The sequence below is a fragment of the Oxyura jamaicensis genome, chromosome 5 (assembly GCF_011077185.1).
Source record: "Oxyura jamaicensis isolate SHBP4307 breed ruddy duck chromosome 5, BPBGC_Ojam_1.0, whole genome shotgun sequence".
NCBI lineage: Eukaryota > Metazoa > Chordata > Aves > Anseriformes > Anatidae > Oxyura > Oxyura jamaicensis.
In genome coordinates, this window is record NC_048897.1 from 42,488,758 (window position 1) to 42,508,101 (window position 19,344).

Below are 19,344 nucleotides of genomic sequence, written 5' to 3' on the forward strand. Positions count from 1 at the left end.
GAAAAGCAAGAGGATTGACAGCTGTATCTAAGTTAATTTGAACATTGCAGCTTGCAGCTCTAATCTAAGGTTATTAGGAGTAGAAAGACAGGTGGGCTATTTAATTTTAAGGTATGCACTAGAAAATTGGCAGTATTATTTATAAGCAGTTATTGAACAGGACAATATACTGAAATTTGTATAGTTACAGTTAAGTTTAAATTCTGTATTCAGTTAGTGTCTATTCTTTTTGGAAGGAAATAAAATCAGTTCAGTCTAGATCTAATTGACCTTTTTTTTTTTTTAATGGTATATGTGATGTTAGTCTTGCACAGAACTCTACTTTCCCGTTTCATGAGGTGATACCAGTTTTATTGAGTTGCAAAGTAAAGAGATCCCTTGATGGTATCACACTTTATCCTTAAACATGCATTTGCAATGAAGTTACTTATGTTTAATCTTCATTTGAAGACTAGCTGGGAGCTGAAACATGCATTATCCCTAGTTATATTGCATCCATGTTAAGGAGTGATCTCCAAAATAATTTCATCTAGGCCTCAAACGGGTAAGCATTCAAGACACCCCCAAGTTTAAGGAGTAATGCTTAGTAGCATGAAAGATCCTGCTTTGTTAACTAGAAAATTCCATACTGGGGCTGAATAAACATTTGTGATGAGCAGCTTCTGTCAGTTATTTATGGTTTTCAAATATAATTGGCACATCTTGCTCTTAAAAAAAACTTCATGCTTAGTTGATTCCAGAGCTCTCCTTAGGCATTTTTAGTGAAGAAAACAATCTTTGACAATACCAACAGAGTTAATAGCAACAGAGTTGACTCTGAAACCAAAATTGCCAGCCTACTATGTGCATGCTCCTGCATTAGGCCATGAATTTGTGAGCAAGCTCAGGTAAGGCATAGAGAGACTTGAGGTCTGGGGGAAATGCAGCCTACAGTTTTAAAACTGGTAAAATATTTTAGAAAAGATTCATCATGCCTGTTAAAATGCTTCTGTGACTTTACATTTCATGTTACCCTATCTGTTTATCTTGCAGATGAAATGGAAGAATGTTCTGTAACTTTGCTTGCACATAGGTTTGTGCAGCTGTGTATCTTTTGGACTTAACCAGATTTCAAAACATGGAAATGACTATAGGCTTTCTGAGCAGCGTCTATGTTCATGTTCTGCCTGTAGCAGTAGTGCCTGCTTTAAATGCAAGGCAAAATGAACTGAAATGCCCATTATTTGTAGAGATACTCCTTGAAAAGTGAGTAGGAAGGGCCCAGGTACGAGTTTGTTAAGAATATATTCACTTTATGATTTCAAACAGAACTGGGATCTCCTTTATTATTCTCTTTGGCTGCTCTTGCACTAGTTACCTTCTTTTTGGACCAATAAGTTCACTGGTGAATGTACAGTCTAACACGTTATTCATTTCTTATGTCATGGTCACAAATGGTTAATCAAAAAAGCTGTATCCAAACATGTTTTAACAACTTAGGTTACCAGCAATAATGTAGTTTCAAAGGCAAACAAGTTCTTTTGCCTTTTTCATCTACCAGGGATTTAGCAAAAGAAGCATTAGTTAAATGGCAAAAGTATGGAAGCTTTAAAATGTTTGAAGAAAGCTAATCCCCTCAAAGTGCTGGATGAAGTGGAGTGACTGGGCCAATGAAAGATGTTACCGCTCGGTCATCAGTTGCCGTAAGATTCTCACAGAAGAGGCTTTATCAGTGTATGCCTTGAAAAGACTGGAACTAATTTATCTTTCTAATAAATTAAGATGACCGAACTCGAGGATAGCATGGGATGAATAGTATTCTTGGAAACGTGGTTCTTCAGTGCTTCAAAGAAATGAAGAAAAAACAGTATTTTTGTCACAGCTGGTAGTCATCAACTGAGTGGTAGCTCCTATTGATGTTGGTTGATCCAGTTCCATGATGGTAATACTTTGGAAAAAATTACAAGCTTTTATGCTGTAGTACACCTTTTGTAAGCCTGCCTTATGATGGCTTGAGAGGACAAGGGAAGTAAACAATGGTTAGTGTCAGCATTAAGCTTTGACTTTTTAGTGACTACAGAATTATTCCTATATTGCTTAATGTTGTGGAGAAATCAGCAAGTCTTTTAGAAGCGTAAGAAATGGTGTTGGATTCTAAAGTTTAAAGTAGGGAGTAAGATTTGCAGGCAGAAATTAAAATGTGGTTTTGCATCAAGTACAATTATTTGTAGCTGTGTAAATGGAAGAGCTAAAAGGTAACTTCCCATTTTCCCAGGGAAAGTGGGAATGGTTTCTTATGTCAGCCTGTTTTTGCAGTCCTGGGGTGAAAGAATGTGAGTGACTTGAGGAAGACTGTGTGAGACCCTGCTGTAGAACACTGTAAGAAGTGATCCAAAAAGGTATGAAATTTAGTGGAGGAATATATGTGCATATATTGTCATGAGACTCAGTAATCATCTTGATCTATGAATGGATCTAGTATCAAGTTGAAAAAGGCCAGTAGTGAAGAAGGCTTTACAGTGATGCTTAAATGCCACCTGAATGGCTACTAGCTTCATTTTGTAAGGTTATTTAATAACTTAATCTGTGGCACCTTACTTAGTTTCTTTCTCTGCCTAAATTAATCAATTTAGGCAAGTTCATTCACAATACTGTATTATTAACTCAGTTCTGCTTGGAATTTTTTTCAATCCCTTCATTTTTCTGGAAGTGGTCTAGAACATTTTATTTTCCTTGGGAGAAAGCACAGCAGTAAAGACTCTGGTTCAGAAATGCTTTTCTGATTTTTTCAGGTCCTGACTTCCTCTTAAGCAAAATTATGTGTCTTCTGCTGCTTTAGGCAAATGAGTAAGTTTACTTATAGTAATTGTTGTTTAGACAACTCCAGTTGTGTTTTTTTCTGAAATCTTCTGTTATTTTCTGGCAAAAGAAAAAGCTTTACGACTGGCTGCTGGTTGGATACCATTTCTTCTAATGGACTTTGCTCTCTATTGCATATTCAGGTGTGGACATAAGATTCCTCTTGTTAATTCCTGTTCTTACCAGGTTCCTGTGTAATTTGGAAACCCTTCAGCAGTAAACCTGAAATTCTATAGAAATATTAGTTGATTTTGGAAGGGAAGGGAAGAGGCAGAGCACATGGAGTCTGTGCAGGACTTCTGGGTGGTTCTCTTGCTACCAGTTGTATTAAGTGTTCTCGTGGGTTTAAATGTGGTTTCTCTCTAATTGGCTTGAAAGTAGCATCTATGTTGAAGCTTTATTTTAATCTGTATAGATACTCCTGAACAACACTTTGCCAAGAGATAGCTGTCAGTTGTGAGTTCGTACCAGCAGACAGACAGCAGTGTCAGGGTGCCCCTATGAATCTCAGAGCCTGTGAGCAAAATTGTGTGTATTGGGTGTCTTGTAGGCTTTGCTGGATTTTGAACATAACAGTGTCAAAGTAAGTTTCCCACACACCAGTGCAGGAGAGTAAGAAAACCCTGTTTTATTACTATTGCAGTGTTTATGGAATGATTTAATGGCTCATAAAGTTAGCTGTCCTTCAGAGCTACAAGATGCTCGCCAAATAACTAATGTTGCCAATAGCAATTTTGGCTTGCAAAGTTAGCGACTGCTTCATGCAGGGGGCATCGCACAGATTGTGTTAAAACCCTTCTTTTTCCCAGCAAAGCAGAGAATTTGGCCTTTGGACATGAACTCTGGTTAAGATCCAAGACTCACTGGAATACCTTTTGTTTTCTATAAAGTGTCTCAAAATTCCTTGCATCTCAGTTTAAGGGTATGACATCAGGTTATTCATGTTTTTTGTCAATATTGAATTAATGGAAGCGAAGATCCCCACACATGGGAAAAGTGTAACTAATTACCTGTAACGTTAATCCTATAGCTAGGTACCCAGTGCATTGAACCTCCAATGGATTTACATGAATCCAATGGCTGCCATAGGTTGAAAAGACTTACAAAACACTGTTGTATGGAACAGCATTAAAAGGAATAATACCATGGCAGGCCTTTAGGTTTTTCTTGTGTGGGTTCTTCTGTGTTTTTAATTTTTTTTATTTTTTTTTTCTTGTGTAGGTTAGGGATAGATATTTTTTTTCTTTAAAAAAAGAAGTTTTATAACATTAATCCAAATATCATTAAGCTTTGAACTACACACCCAACAGCTATGGGAAGTGCATCTGGTTCTGGGTATGTAGTAGCTTCCCCCCCAAGAGTGTAAAATGAAACTGTATGGCCCCTCCTTTTCGAGCAGGCAGGGAAACCAGGAGGAACTTCTGCCTGGAGTAAATCGGGGTAAGTTATTTTTGCTTGGCTCCTTTAAGTTGCTAAACTTGAATTTTATTCCTAGTCTGTTTGGAGAATTAGGTGTTGTAGATTCATCCTTAGGTGAAAATACATCAGTGCTTGTCTCATAAGGTGACCTCTCAGAAGGATGAGGGTTTTGCATGCCAACTTTCCCTTGAGAGAGGCACCTCGTAACCTTCATGGGAGAACCAGGGGAAATCCTGTTGTGTTTGGGGGCGAGGGGGTGACACCTGCTCTGTGTGGTGTACTCCCAGGACAGTGCATTGGGTCATCCATGGTGGAACTTACCCTTAGGGGCTACCCAGAAGTAGGCTGTGGCCTACATGGCCTGACAGCAGCTGCCCGCTGCCAGCCAGCTTTCCCAGGCTTTCCTCAGAGCCAGGTGCAGGTGCTGAAGCAAGCATGTTGTGTGGAGTGTGCTCGGTGAGGTGAGTGCTTTAGGCCAGCCCTTTATCTCTCAGTCAAACTTGGTATTTCTGGCTTTCTGGCAGGGCAGGAGCTCTGTTGTTCAGCAAATTTCCATGCCGACTTCAGTCCAGCCGAGCCAAACCACTGTAGCAACAAATCTTCCTCTTTTGATATTCACAGCAGGCAGTGTAGGCCATGAGGTCAAGCTGCGTTATGATTCTAGCATTTTATCTAATGACACGGACATGGTTAAAGTGGTACAGCTCTATATTACTGTTTGCATACACCTGTATGTGGACCGTTTCTTTCAATAATTAAAAGCAGTTGATAAATGATGAATGATACCAAGATGCAATTTAACTGTAAAGGTAAAATTTTGGGGCCCAACAAATGTTTTGATAAAACTTGCCTTTCCTCCAACTCTATTAATTGAATTCTTACAGGCTATTATTTTTCACAACAAACCTTGCCTTGCTAGCTTTTGTTTTTTGTTGATCAAACTGTGGAGCTCAAAATCACAGTCTAGGTCAAATCAGTGAAAACTAATAACCCAGAAACAGACAAAGCTTTTACTGCATATCCTTTGTGTTCTCATGCATATTGTGTTGCTCTCTCTTTTAATCCATTTTTTCTTGCTGTTAGTGCCAAGTTATTTTTATAATCAGTGAGTGTTGTGGTTTAACCCGGCCGGCAGCTAAACACCACACAGGCGTTCGCTCACCTTACCCCTCCCTCTCTGGGATGGGGGAGAGAAACGGGAAAGTGAAGCCTGTGAGTTGAGATAAAGACAGTTTATTAAGATAGAAAATAATAATAATAATATGTACAAACAAGTGATGCACAATGCAAATGCTCACCACCCGCTGACCGATGCCCAGCCCAACCCCGAGCAGCCGGCTCCCCACCCCAGCTAGCCATCCCCAATATATTGTTCAGCATGACGCCGGATGGTATGGAATACCCCTTTGGCCAGTTGGGGTCAGCTGTCCTGGGTCTGTCCCCTCCCAGCTCTTGCTGCACCCCCAGCCTGCCCGCTGGCAGGACAGAGCGAGGAGCTGAAAAGTCCTTGGCTTGGTGTAAGCACTGCTCTGCAGCAATTAAAACATCAGCATGTTATCAGCACTCTTCTCATCCTAATCCAAAACATAGCACCCTACCAGCTACTAGGAGGAAAATTAATTCTGTCCTAACTGAAACCAGGACAGTGAGGACAGCAGTGATACAAAGACTGAAATAGTTGCTCTGGGAAGATAAAAATAGCTTATTTTCTTCTGCTTTCCTCCTCCAGTGCCTATGAACATGTATAAATTCTTGGCCATTGAACATGGAAACAAGCAGTCATCTCACTCAGGATTTCAAAGCCTATTTCCACTAGGTTTTACCCAGGTTTACGCCTGTGCTTCCCTCACCCTTTCTATGATTCCCAGAGTTGGATGGCCCTTTAGATCCTTCATCTCTCCCCATGATTTCAGTGCTTGGTATGGCATGTTGCCTTCTCTAAGTTTCTATTTTCCATGGCTGCTTTTCTGGTAGAAAGGGGGTTTTGTTGCACTTACTGCTAATGTAATTGTATTTGGCAAGCTTCTAGGCTTTAAGTTGTTCTTTAACTAAGTACATATCAAAAGTCTGGCTATAACGACAGCTGTTAACACTTGTTTTCCAGCATGACAGTAAATATGCTTAATTTCACAAAACAAACACTTCCATTCTCTGCAAGGTCAACTTTCATATTTAGGTCTTAGTGATTTTCCCGATATGCTACCTGTCCTGTATCTGCAATGCACACGTTTTCATATCACTTTTTTTTTTTTTTTTTTTTACAGTTCACATGAAAAAGTAGCAAGATGCTTAATGGATGAAAAGAAAGTCAAAGTATAGAGGACAAATAAAAATACAAACTCTATGGTGCTATGGTGATAGACATAATAATGAAATTTTAGCACAGATTTGCTCTAATAACCAATTTGTGGCTGTAAGTTGGAAAACTTGTATAATCCCCACTGCTATGGGGTGGATCATAAGAAAGAGTAAAGCTTTAGGACTTGATGGTAGGTTAGCTTTCACTGAGTTTTACCTTCCTATTCCCTTCTGTTCTTGAGGAGCTTCTCCCACCCAGTGCCGTGATGCTTGTGGGAATGGGAGTGTCTGGGGAGGCAGAAAACAGCTCTGACGTGGTTAAATGGGCCGACATGTCAACTTCTAGAAGGAAGGAACTGAACTGTATTTAAAAAGGCTGAAGCTATTTCTAGCTTGATTTAAATGTTTGAAATAGCACAGATTTCAAGCAGCTGACATCAAACTAGGTTGAAAGCTGGCTTTTACCCTCTCCTTAAAACTCGTTCATCACGCAGTATCAGTGATCTCCAGTGCCTGCTTGTGGTTATTTCCTTCAAGTTCCATATGGATGGTTTTCTGGAAAGAACGCTTTAGCAACTGCTGTGAGTAAAATGCTGTGTAGCCTTTTTGATTTAATGAGTTGACTGTCTTCTAGGGGCTGCCTTTCTGAAGATACTTCTTTGCTTATTCCAAGGATTTGTTACTGTTCCACAGTTCAAAGCTGTTGTTACTGCTGAGAGAACACAATGTGCTTAACCAGAACCTCACCAGGACTAGCTTGGGTGGCCTTTCCCTTTTCTGATACTTGACAGGGCTTTTTCATTTATGTGAGAAGTTGAACGAGGGAGCCAGTCCCTGACATAACTTCCTATTAACAATTTTTGATAGGTTGTAACCACATCCTGCTTTCCTGCCTTTCCTGCATGGCTTTTTTTTTTTTTTTTTTTTTTTTTTTTTTTTTACTTTGCCTCCAGTATTGATGGGTTTTGTGGGCTAATTGCTCCATCTGCTGCAGGCTGGGTAAAGCAAGTCAAAAATAAAGAACGCTGCTGGGACCTTGCCCTTACCTCAGTAAGGGGGAAAAACTCCAAGTGTAGTATGTGCCCATTAAATAGGACAGATCTACGGTTGAGCAGAATGAAAGTAAAATTCCCTGAAAACCTAAATGAACATGGAAATGTTGAAGACCTAAAAACAAAATCACATCTGATTCAGACCTGGTACTTGACAGCTATGAATGTGTGGGGACCCTAGCCTTAACTGCAGCACTTGTGTAGCCTTGGTGCTGTTCAACTCTGCTTAGACCAAATAAATGCAGTGTGACGGGTCCAAGTTCCCTGCCTGCTCTAAAGGCAGGGCTGTTCTATTAGTAGCTCTGTCAGCTTCAAGTGAGGTACTTGCTGAAAAGATCATTTTGAAGAAGCCAGGTGAGGCAATTTTCCATCTTTGCTTCAGTCAGCTGATGTGCTCCAAGCCAGAGCGGGGCACTTTCCTTCCCAGGGGGTGCATGAAAGGCAGATGGAGAACACATTTCTTCAGGCACAAGTCAGAAAACCCGCCCTTTTGAAAGCTAGATTTAAAACAAGGAAATGGCTGAATAAAACATAAGAGATTAAAGAACTGACATCAACATATTTTTTTTTACAAATTTATTCCCTCAATTTTATATACAATCATTCCAGACTACTGTACAAAGGTGTAAATGGTCTTTGCTGTGAGTTGTGCATGTGCAGCTTAGTAGACAGGTTTAACATTCAATTTGAATCTCAGTGCAAGTAGGCACTAAAACACCCAACATACCTTCAAGGTATAAAAAGACATACCAGTTTTACAGGTTTCTCCAGCATACTTTGTTACAGTGCAAAATGCTATGAAATAAGGTTTCTTTAGGAAAAAAAATTCCATTTAAATTAAACACATATTGCACGTGTCCCATCTGAAAGTGTAAGATGTACTTACTGAACTAGCTTGATACGTTTTAGAACACTTTTCAACCCGCATGCACTCCTTTCTCCTGGCTATTTGTGCCAAATATGTGTAGTTCTTGCTTCAAATGCTAAATAGCTGTTCATAGCTCTAAAGCAATCCCTCTTGAACAGACTGCTCCAAAAGAAATCACAGCGGATTCATGTAACAAGAAAAATCTACAAAACCCTTTTCAGTCTTCTTTCCAGTAGCACTGTAACTAAATACATAGACATCAGTATTCTTTAAAATCATAATGCAAGTGTATCAAACACTAGCCATTACAGACACACCCCTATTTTCTGGAAAGGTAGGAAACCTCCAGGTCTACAGGTGTATGTATTTCCACAGTACTTCAAGCTGCTAAGCTAACATTACACCCACAAACACTTTGCGCAACAACACAGGTAGGACTTTTGACTTCTGTACATCACTGGCTGCTATGTTGCAGGTTGGGTGAAGTGGCACAAAGTTGCATTAACTTAAAGAACAAAGTCTGCTTGGTCTGAAACTAGTCAACTCGCTCTGTGCATCTGCCAAACGAGAAGTAGAGGTGAAGGCTGATAATATCGATCTTGATAGCTCTGAGGCTTTGAGTTTCCCTAAATCCTTACTAGCCTTGAAATGTAAAAGGCACATCTGCATATAAGTGCAAATGCTAGCTTTGTGCTTAAGATATTTATTCAAAGCTGAAAGGCAAGGGAGTGGCTTAGAAGCAAATTATTTCTTTTAGCAAACCAGTATGAACAATGATGCTACTAAAAAAACCTGACACTTAAAAGCAGATAAAAAGTAAAACACAACAGGGCTTGCTGAATTCTAGCCCATGTCTTAAACAGTTCAGGGTTACCTGCAAAATGCCTCCAACACTTAATTTCCTTCCCCCTACCTCCCCTTGCAGGCCTATACTTACTCCTGTTACAAACAAGAAGCATTTTTTTTCTGCAAACATTTCTGCATTCAATTCAACTCAGTCATTCGGAACATGGGTGGAAGAAAACCTGCTTCCTGGTACTTTGAGATTCTCCAGATCCTCTTCTGGAGCCACAACTGTACAGTACTTTCTAAAGGCAGGTCCCCGTCTTACTTGGCTACTACTGGATATTAAGTCCTTGGTAAGGCTGGATGCTGTTTGTACAAGTAATGAGATGAAATCCTAATTTAACACATTTAGGAATTTTTATACAGGTAGCATACATTTACACTACTTGTGCGGATCGACTGTTGTTTACAGTTAAAAACCAGCTGGGCTTTGGGTCAAGAACAAACACGTGGTGCTCACAGACTGGAAGGCTGCTGGATTACCGGACCCGGTTCACATCCACGAAGGTCTTCTTCCGACCTCATATACATTAGGAACACTGTGACAGTAGCAAAAGTAGCTGCATTGACAGGAAAAGCACGGAGAAGTGTAGAAGTAAGGCCTCTTGTAAAGACCCTCCAGCCTTCTTCGTGGTAGCTCTTCCTGACACAGTCTAGGATCCCATTGTACTGTGTAACGCCCCCGACACCATCCGCCTGGAGCCGGGACTTGATCACATCCACGGGGTAGGTGGAGAGCCAGGACACGATTCCTGACATCCCTCCAGAAAACAGCAGTTTGGGAATAACGTAACTGTCTTCAGCTTCACAGCCTAAATACCTGGTCATGCAGTCATAGGTCAAGAAGTAAAAGCCAAAGCTTGGAGTCTCTCTTATTAATGTGGAGACCATGCCCCTGTTGATGCCCCTCAGCCCTTCCTTTCGATAGATTTTGATCAAACAATCCAGAGAATTTTTATAGTTCTTCATTTTTAGTTTGTATTCACCTGTTCCTTGTAGCTGCATTCTTGTCTTTGCCAACTCCATGGGGCAGCAGATGATGCACTGAATAGCCCCTGCTGCTGACCCCGCGAGGAATTGGTTCAGAGGAGTGTCTTTGCCAAGGGCACGAAGTGTATTTCCTTGTACACCGAACACAAGGGCATTAATGAAGGTAAGTCCCATCATTGGTGACCCAATACCTTTATAGAGTCCAAAAGCCTGGTGGAAGAAGGAAGGACAAAAAATACTTTTTAATAGTAGTGCTGACAGCCTCCTGAAACCATGCAGAGAAAAGTCCTTTCTGGTTCTTATTTGTGCTCTAACTTCCGAACAGTGGCCATAAGATAGTCCAATCTTGCTTTGTACATCACTGCCTAGGACACAAACAACTAAACGTTTTTTAGGGGTACAAATGTCAAAGTCAACCTTTTAGTTATGGTCTTAAAGCCTAAAACAAACAAACAAACAAAAAAAAACCCTACATTGCTTGCATTCTCAGGAAATTAGCTATTCACATATAGAGATTTTTAAAAGTTAACTTTTTTAAGTTAAAGTTAAATTTCAACTTCCAACTTAGTGATCTTCAGGAAGATTCTGGCAAACTTCTGAACGTAAGTAATCAAGCCTGAAAATGCTGACAGAAAGGTTACGTGTTAAGGCTAAAGTACCTACGCTGTGGTCATGCGAGGTTCAGAGTGTGCTCTTCTCTTGATCTATGATATGTGCAGGTTTTTTGAGCAGCTTTCCTTCCCTTCTCATACAAAATATATATATGAAGTTTCAAAATACACAAAGTATTCGTTTTATACTTACAGATTCTTGCTTTATGATGGACTGAAAGCAATGGAAGGTCCCACGGTAGAGAGGTTTCTCTACATTTTGAACTTGTAGGCGAACCTATAAAAAGTTGTATGATACTGATGTGTATGGCAAGAGCAGCATAACTGGTAAACTATTGTCTTGTACATGTATGGAGATTTGCTACAGAAATGTATATGCAACAGCAAAGGCTGGACACTGGAATGCCGTATGTGGCAAAATCATTTAAAAACATTCTGTAATGTTTAGAATTATGTGGGGGGGGAATTGAAGGGAGAAGGGTTATTAACTTATTGTGAAAATTAGAAAACCGGTATGTGGAAATACAACAGGGTATACTGTTTTCTAGATTTTCAGATTTTCCCATGTGACTACAACAAGTGCTTTCTTTAGCTGCCAAGAATGTGTGTCCACACTAAGGAATATCTGTACAAACCTGATAGCATTTTATAAGAAAGTATTTACAAGTCAAGCATGAAATGGGGATGATTTAAAAGGTTGGAAACTTTCAACAACAACACGTCTAGTGTTTCTGGCTAATGGACTTGGGACCCTTCACTGAGATCAGATTTTTTTTTCAGAGGTTAGATGGGAAGAGACTTAAGATATCTTACAGTTGCTTAAGGAAAGGAATAAAAAGCCACTCCTCCCTTTAAATCTTAGTCTGTTTTTTTTAACTTTCTGAAAGCAAACAATTTGTGAGGGTGTGGCTGTTTCAAACCTTTAAGGTTTGTAATAAGTTAACTTTTCCGAAACTGACACGGAATGGCCTGGTGGACAGATGATGCTACTGTTTCTGATGACATTAGGAGATAGTCACATTTTCTAGGTGTTTTTTTAACCTTTAATGTGAAAGTCCAATTCAGGTTTTCCTGCTAATTTGCCTTAAGCACACTTCAACAAACAAAAAGGCTCAAAGCTACTTAGTTCATCCAAAACCCTGCGCTGCAATCAACTCGGTAAGTTGGTTTTGCTGGAGTCATGAAGTTAGACATCTGCCTTTCATCTCCAGCTTGGAGGGCTGCAATATTCCTGAGAAGATGCTTATCAACCATTTACTGCTGCTGCAACTCCAGGGGGGAAAAAAAAAAAAAAAAAAGAAAAACAAACAAAAAAAAAGTTCAAGACTCTTAGACTCTTATTTTGAACAAAAGAAGGGATTATTAGGTCTCTGTGAGGAATTCCTGACTTTAAATTCTTTTTTATCCCTGTTTGCCTAAAGTAATAACAGCACCAACACCACCACAATGAAATAAGATGATGGGGTGGGTCTAGATACAGTCTGGGGACATGGTTTATCAGAAGTCCCTATTAAGGTTAGCTTTTTTCAATGGGAAAAAAATAGTGTCAGTATTTTTGACATTATTACAATATGTCATTTCATTTTTGTAAATCTAAGCTTTTGTTTTTAGTGTCTTTTTAGCATGCACATTAGTTTATGTTAGCCATACTCTGAGGCTGAGATCACCTCGGATCTTCCAAGATGGAAAAGGTTTTAAAACATCTTAGAATTGAAATCGAGAGTAGGCTTAGAGTAGAATTCAAATAAAATAAACTTTTTTTATTCAAAGTCATGGGGGAGGATGTATTGTTTTTTTAAAAAACTGCTCAAAAGCCAGGCCATAAGCAAAGTCATACACCTTAACAAGTCAGAACTGCACAAAATGTAGCTCTTACTCCTTTTATAGCTTTATTACTATTATTTCAAACCCCAGCTGTGAAATCAGGGGACTTTCAAATGTTCAAATGTATAAGCTTTGGAATAATTACAGCTTAGGAACCTTTTTACTTTTGTGTGCAGTTATCTCTAGCAGTTTAGAATTATTATAGATATTTTAGATAGACATAGATCTTCTAGAGAGAGATATTCTGCATGTAGGTTGAGTTTCCTATTGGCATAGAGCTTCTACTATTTTTATTTAAATTATATGTGAAATATCGACCAATTGAAGTGTTGTTCTGGGATTAAATAGTCAGAAAATTAAGTACTGACACACCATGCCTAAGAATGAAAAGCAGCTCTTTGCTTTAAACAATAGTGACCACATTAAGGTGCAAACTGGCACCATGGTTACAAACTGCCAGATGAGACAGTGAATGTGTATGAAACTTTATTTATTGTGTTTTAATACTACCTTCAACAAGTTGTAATTTAGTGAGTATACATGTAGAAGGGATGAATCAATTACAAAGTTTAACCATCTATTCTATTAATTTGCCAACTATCATTGTGTTCTTTCACTTTGTCTTATTTGAAACCACTGTTACTGAGGGTTGAAGTACAATAGTAACATGCTGTAATTTCGCATTGCTAAAAACTTGCACAGAGGTACTCAAGACTAAAAAAAAAAAAAAAAAAAAGAAAAAAGGCAAACAAAGCCTTCTAACAGTCCAAACAGTTAATGATGTGTGAAATAGAGTTGTTTGAGCAATGAAAGTTTCTTCCAAGGACATGTTGTGGTTAAGACCTCAACAACAGTTTGCCTGAGATTCAACTTACAGCCACTGTGTGTGGAAGTGCAAATAGTGAGAAATGCATACCAGAAAGAGGGTTCAGAATAAGACTTTACATATTTATTTTCATATTTAAAGGGATATTTAAACCCCGCTCCCTTCATGTCATAGTTGTAGAAGAGGGACACATCAGTTTAAAACTAAAAAGGAAAAAAAAGCTTCATAAGTCTTTCAGAGCTTTATTTGAACTATTACATTTTGGAATAAATTAAGACTGAGAGAAACAGAAGTGTTCACCTGGGCTATACTTACTAGGTAACTCTCCCGTGATGAGGCTTATCTCTCATCTACAACAAAGTAACACTTTTGCTGTTAATGAAGACAGCCCCTAGCTCAGAAAGTAAAGGCAGTTAAAAGCAAAAAAGCAATTTTATACATCACATCAACAAACCAGGGATAAGAAGTTTGCCAGTTCTGAGATCAGCTCACTGGCAGGTTTCTCAGCCTGACCTGCAGGCTCCAGCTCTCCCTGCGTGTCCCACCAGCCCCCTCCCCCTTGTGGAACATGATCATTGTCAAAAAAAAAAAAAAAAAAAAAGCTTAAAAGTCAGGGTGGAAGTAAAATTCTGGCTTATCTAAGCAGTTTTCCCACTGTTCAGTTATATTAAAACCTTAAAGTCTAAGGTGATGGCCAACGAGCTCTTTAAATACTGCAGAATTCTAAAGAGAGTTAATTCTTAACATACATACATATAGAACAAGTTATGCATTTTTTCTTTCCTTTTTTTTTTTTTTTTTTACAAAAAAAGAATGGTTATATTGTTAGTTTTCCCACATATGGGGTGACTATGCCAGCTAACAACACAAACATTAGTGTTTTCACTAACAAAGGGTAGATAACTTTATCCTTTCTAGTGGTATGAAAGCAGTGTTCCACACAGAATTTCATAAAAAGGTTTGAAGTCATCTGGAAACAAACTGCTTTGCTCTACTGTACAGCAAGATGCTTTGTCTTAAGCCAGCACATCCATTTTGCATTAATGCATCTGCCAGAACTAGCATGGGAGCCCCGGTTTTGCAGACATTTCAATGTTTAGTTTCATGCACTATAAGCTGCTCCACTTTAAAAACAAACAAAGAACCCCATACATACTTAACTTTAGCCTGAGCATAATATTTTAGCAGTTTTGCTGGCTTCAGTGAAGTGAAGCATCACCGAAAGTTAAACATGTAAAACTGGGCAGGATGAGGGGAGAGGAGACAGTTGTCCCTGTACCAGCAGAAAAAAAGTGTGCAAGTCTGGATAATACCATTCCCAAAAATATTTACTCTAATTCAAGCCAATTATTTAACAGTCAATTTTTTAAATATTCTCAGAAACATAGTCTTCAACTATTTGAGCAGCTTGCATTTGATTGGTAAGGACTAAAATCCACTTGCTAGGGAAATCTGTTCTGCATCGATTTACCCACGTGCTAGGATATGTAACGTGGTGATGACCCCTGTAATACTATCAGCCCTTTGCAGAGCTAAATTCAGTAAGGTAGAGGCGTTCCAAATATAGCCACGGCGGGTGGCACGCTGTGTGCTGCAGTCAAGTGATCTGTGTTAGCTTAGCAGTGAGCATACTGGCATCCCTTGCTCTATTCTTCCAGTCAGAGACTTCAGATAAGGCTGCCAAAAAGTGACTTTAGTCATCATCCTGCTCTGGAAAACAGGCTTGGGCTCCTGGGAGTCCTGGCTGAAGGGCCTCAGGAGGTTTAAAATCCTCCAGAAATCGTATCTTTGAGCAGGCCTTAGCTACCCTTACTATGTATAATGCATACAGTTAACAGAAAATTGATCTTAACTTGGAAAGTTACAGAATATATATATAACAACACCTCAGAGATACATACGTAATACCTAAAGGGAAGAAAAAGGCCCCAGACAAGCATCATGCTGTGGATTTTTGCCCACTTACACCCACTGGCTAGTGTAGCAAATTAACGCCTGAGGAGTAAGCAGCACAGCCTGGGGGGGGGGGGAACGAAACAAAGCTTTCCATCTAGTGACAAAGTAGGTTGGAGTTACAAGTGGGGGTAGAGGCAGTTCTAGCAGTTAGTGGTGAAGGGCTGCAGGAAAGCAAGCTTTGAATAAAATGAAGTTAAATGTAAGATCCTGTTTCTGAATGCCATGATGTTACTGCACTGACGAACTTGTGGTTTGGACCAACGCTTGGTCATGTTACAGGGCTGAATCATACATACAGGGAATCTGTTTGCTTCTGAAGGGCTGGAGGCTACAAGTCTATGAACCACAGCTCGAGAGGCTTGCTCTAAGCTTTCAATCACAGATTTATGCTGCTACAACATCTGGGGATTTTTTTTTTTCCTCCCCGGCTCCTTGGAAAAACATCAACTTTTCTACATAGAGACAGAAATATTTCGTCATCAACCCACCTTGACAGTGTCGAAGGGGTGTCCGACAAGCACTCCAGCAGCACCTGAAATAAAGCAGACAGCGTGGTTGTGGGGATAGCAGCACGCGGCGTGGCAGGCAGGCCGGGAGGCAGGACACCTACGGTGTGGTCCCTCACACCAGTACCAGATGCCTTTATGCTTCTGGCAAGCTTGGGAGCTCCAGGCAGGGACCGAGCTATGGGGAGCGCCACGTCACACAGGATGCTTGGCAGCAAGTCCTGGCCTCAGCCTAAGGCAAGCGCAGGGGGCAGAAATTGCAGATTGCCCCGAAAGTGAATTATTTCATCAACACCCCGCTCTGGGGAAGCACAGAAAACCCAGAAGCACCTCTAAAGAAGGAAGAAATAGCCGGCTCTCTGCACGGTGCCTTTCCAGATGGGACAGTGGCACCTGCAGAAGGACTGCCTTTGCCTTCCTATAGCACTGAAGGAATTTTTGCAAGGTACGTGCAGGCCTGTCGGCTAGGAAAGCACAGCTACCGGCTATAAAGCAAGGGCTCTGCTAGCTCCACGCTGCTGTAAGCCCGAACCAGAAGAAGTCCAACCCACTTCTGACCGCCGACAGGAGAGGCCACAGGGAGATCTGTGCTGAGCAGACAAAAAAAAATTCCCTGTGCCAGGGGAGCACCGCGACCGCGGCTAACCGAGCAAACCCGGTACAGGGCTCCCTCCAGCACGCGATTTCCCAGCCGCTAAAAGCAGAAGGGGGAAAGGAGCGGAGGCCACAAGCGGGGGGACGAGGAGGGTGAGCCCCGCGGTCCCCCCACCATCCTCTCCTCCACCACCGCCTGCGGGGGGCAGCTCCCAGAGCCCCCCCCCAGCGCTCGCTGCCGCCCCCCCCCCTCGCTGCAGGAAGCCACCGGCGCTTCTTCCCCTTCCTCCCCGTGCCCAAACCCGGCTTGGCGAAGGGCAAAACATTTATCATTCCCCCCTTCCGAGCTCTCAAAATGCTCCCTCCCCCTTTCCTTTTCCCCCATCTTAATTTAATATCTATATACATGATTTTTTAATTATTATTTTTAGCCTCACCGCCGACGCATCCCGCGAGGAAATCCAGAGCCATGCTCAGCACCCTCCTATATATATATATATATAATATATATATTTTTTTCCGTTCCCCCCCCCCCCCCCCGGCGGGGCCCGGCCCTTGCGCGCTGCCGCTCCGCGCACTGCCGCCGCCCGCCGCGCCGCCCGCTCTTTCTAGCGCCGGGGCCTCGCCTCCGAGGGGGCGGGCAGGAGGACAACTCCCCCCCGCCGTCCTCAGCCACTGGAGGCCGGGCTGGGAGGCTCCGGGCAAAGGGCGGGACAGGGATGGGGCGAGGGGAGGGGAGGGGCGGGGGGGGGGTGGGGGAGGACACGCTCAGCGCCCTTCCGCGGGTCCCCCCCCCCCCTTCCCTCGCCCACAAGCTCATCCCCTCCATCCCCTCCGAATCTGGAGGGTTTAACGTTCTCCGAACCCGAGGTTAGGGGAGAAATCGAAACGGGAGGCTGGGGAGCATCCTCCCCGCAGAGCATCTCAGCCCCGGTACTACACGCCCTGAGATGTGGCTCCCGCACGCCTGGACTCACAGAGGTTTTTGAGGAGATATTTCTTCCCCAAAAGAGCCGTCAGGCATTGAAACAGGTAGCCCAGAGAGGTGGGGGGGGGGGGTCACCGTCCCTGGGGGTGTTCGAGAAAAGCTTGGACCTGGTGCTTTGAGACACGTTTAAGTGGGTGACATTGGTGGTAGGGAGATGGTTGGACCAGCTGATCTTGGAGCTCTCTTCCAACCCTAATGTTTGTCTGATTCTCCCCTCCCGCAGCCTTCTCCCATTTGTGCATTAACTCGACTTTCCCCCTGGCAAACCTTGCCCCGGATCGAGGTGCCCCATGCCAGAGGCTTCCCAGGGGAAGAGCAAGCTGTTGACAGCCCCAGCAGGGAGCTCCCTTTGAGCCGCTGGTTATTTCTGCAGGCAAGGGGCTGAGAAAGGGGAATACCAGTGGCCTCGAACAATGAGGGGAATATTCGAGCTGTTTAGAGTAACATGAGCTCCTCAGGCCTGCAAAGTCAGCTTTTAGGGAGTAAGTTCCAGAAGCAGGATGAAAAGAGCTTTTTTTTTTTTCTTCTTCTTCTTCCTTTTTTTTTTTTTTTTCTTTTCTTTTCTTTTTCTTTTTTTTTTCTTTCCATTGTTCAGTTGTCTTTTTCCAAGTGTAGCAGCTCACTACAATGCCAAAAAACACCTGCAGTGGAATACTTTATATTAATGAAGCCAGTTTTTACCTTCTGTGCAAAGAAAAAAAAAAAAAAAAGAAAAAAAGAAAGAAAAAAAAAAAAAAAGAAAAAAAGACAAGGATGCTGCTGACTAGGTCTGAAACTACCAGTACAGAACAAGTCCTAAGAACCAGTCACAGATTTTGCAGCTTTTGGACCATCTTTACAGCTAACAAGCAGATAAGATGAGCATGCAAACCATCTGGTGAATCCCTGACCTTTTCTATGTCTTCTTCAAATCTTCAGGACGCTCAGCTGGGTTTCTTCTCATCTCTAGATGCTGTCAGATCAAATCAAACACCCAGGCAGCTCCCAGACGCTTTGGATTCCATGATGGATTCCCTAACGTGTCTCCCCTTGGGCCGAGCAGCATCAGAGAGCCAGTAAGCAGGCTGCCCCTGCCCGCTGATGCATCTCTGGTGGCTCTGGGAGGCACCCAGCCCTGCTGTATCTTGCACTGTTCTACATCCCAATGGGAGCTGAGGCCTTGCTGAGCCCCTACACTTGAAGCCAGTGCCTGAAACCAGACAGGAAGCCCCAGGCAGTCCTGTAAACTTAGACTTTTTCCTTTATACGCATCTGTCCTGTAACTCAAGCCTTGGAAGGATCAGCTTGGCCTAACACGTGCCTTACCTAAGTGTTTTTAATCTGTTATTCAAATCCTCTGATCTTCCAGGCAATCTGCCTCGCAGGAATTACCCTCTCCACCAGAACTGTTTCATAATTGTAATGTTTGCCCACGGTGGGCAGGGGAAACAATTTATTTCCTCTCTCTTTGCAGACACTTTCTAGGCTATCTAACTGAAGAAAGTTTCAAAAATTAGTCTTTTCTTCCCTGAATTATAGTGATCATTATTTTTTAATCTCTGATTCTTGTTAGTGTCTTCTTTCTTCAGTTGATCTGGATTTCCTTGAACTGCTCCCTGAAACCTTCATGGATGAGTAATGGGCAATACCCTTGGGTATGTGCAGACAACACTCCTGTTCATATATCTGAATAAGAGAGTCCTCTCCTCTCCTCTCCTCTCCTCTCCTCTCCTCTCCTCTCCTCTCCTC

The 19,344-nt window shown here is 41.8% G+C and overlaps 1 protein-coding gene across 1 annotated transcript; it reads right to left on the reverse strand.

Moving 5' to 3' along the window:
• Nucleotides 1–8,168: 8,168 nt before the first annotated feature.
• On the reverse strand, nucleotides 8,169–17,229 carry SLC25A29 (solute carrier family 25 member 29). Its single transcript, XM_035327959.1, has 4 exons — nucleotides 17,066–17,229; nucleotides 16,017–16,060; nucleotides 11,116–11,199; nucleotides 8,169–10,521 (listed from the first exon to the last, which is right to left on the reverse strand). Exons 1-4 carry the CDS (start codon nucleotides 17,097–17,099, stop codon nucleotides 9,778–9,780), a joined length of 906 nt encoding a protein of 301 aa, XP_035183850.1. The 5' UTR covers nucleotides 17,100–17,229; the 3' UTR covers nucleotides 8,169–9,777.
• Nucleotides 17,230–19,344: the final 2,115 nt, after the last annotated feature.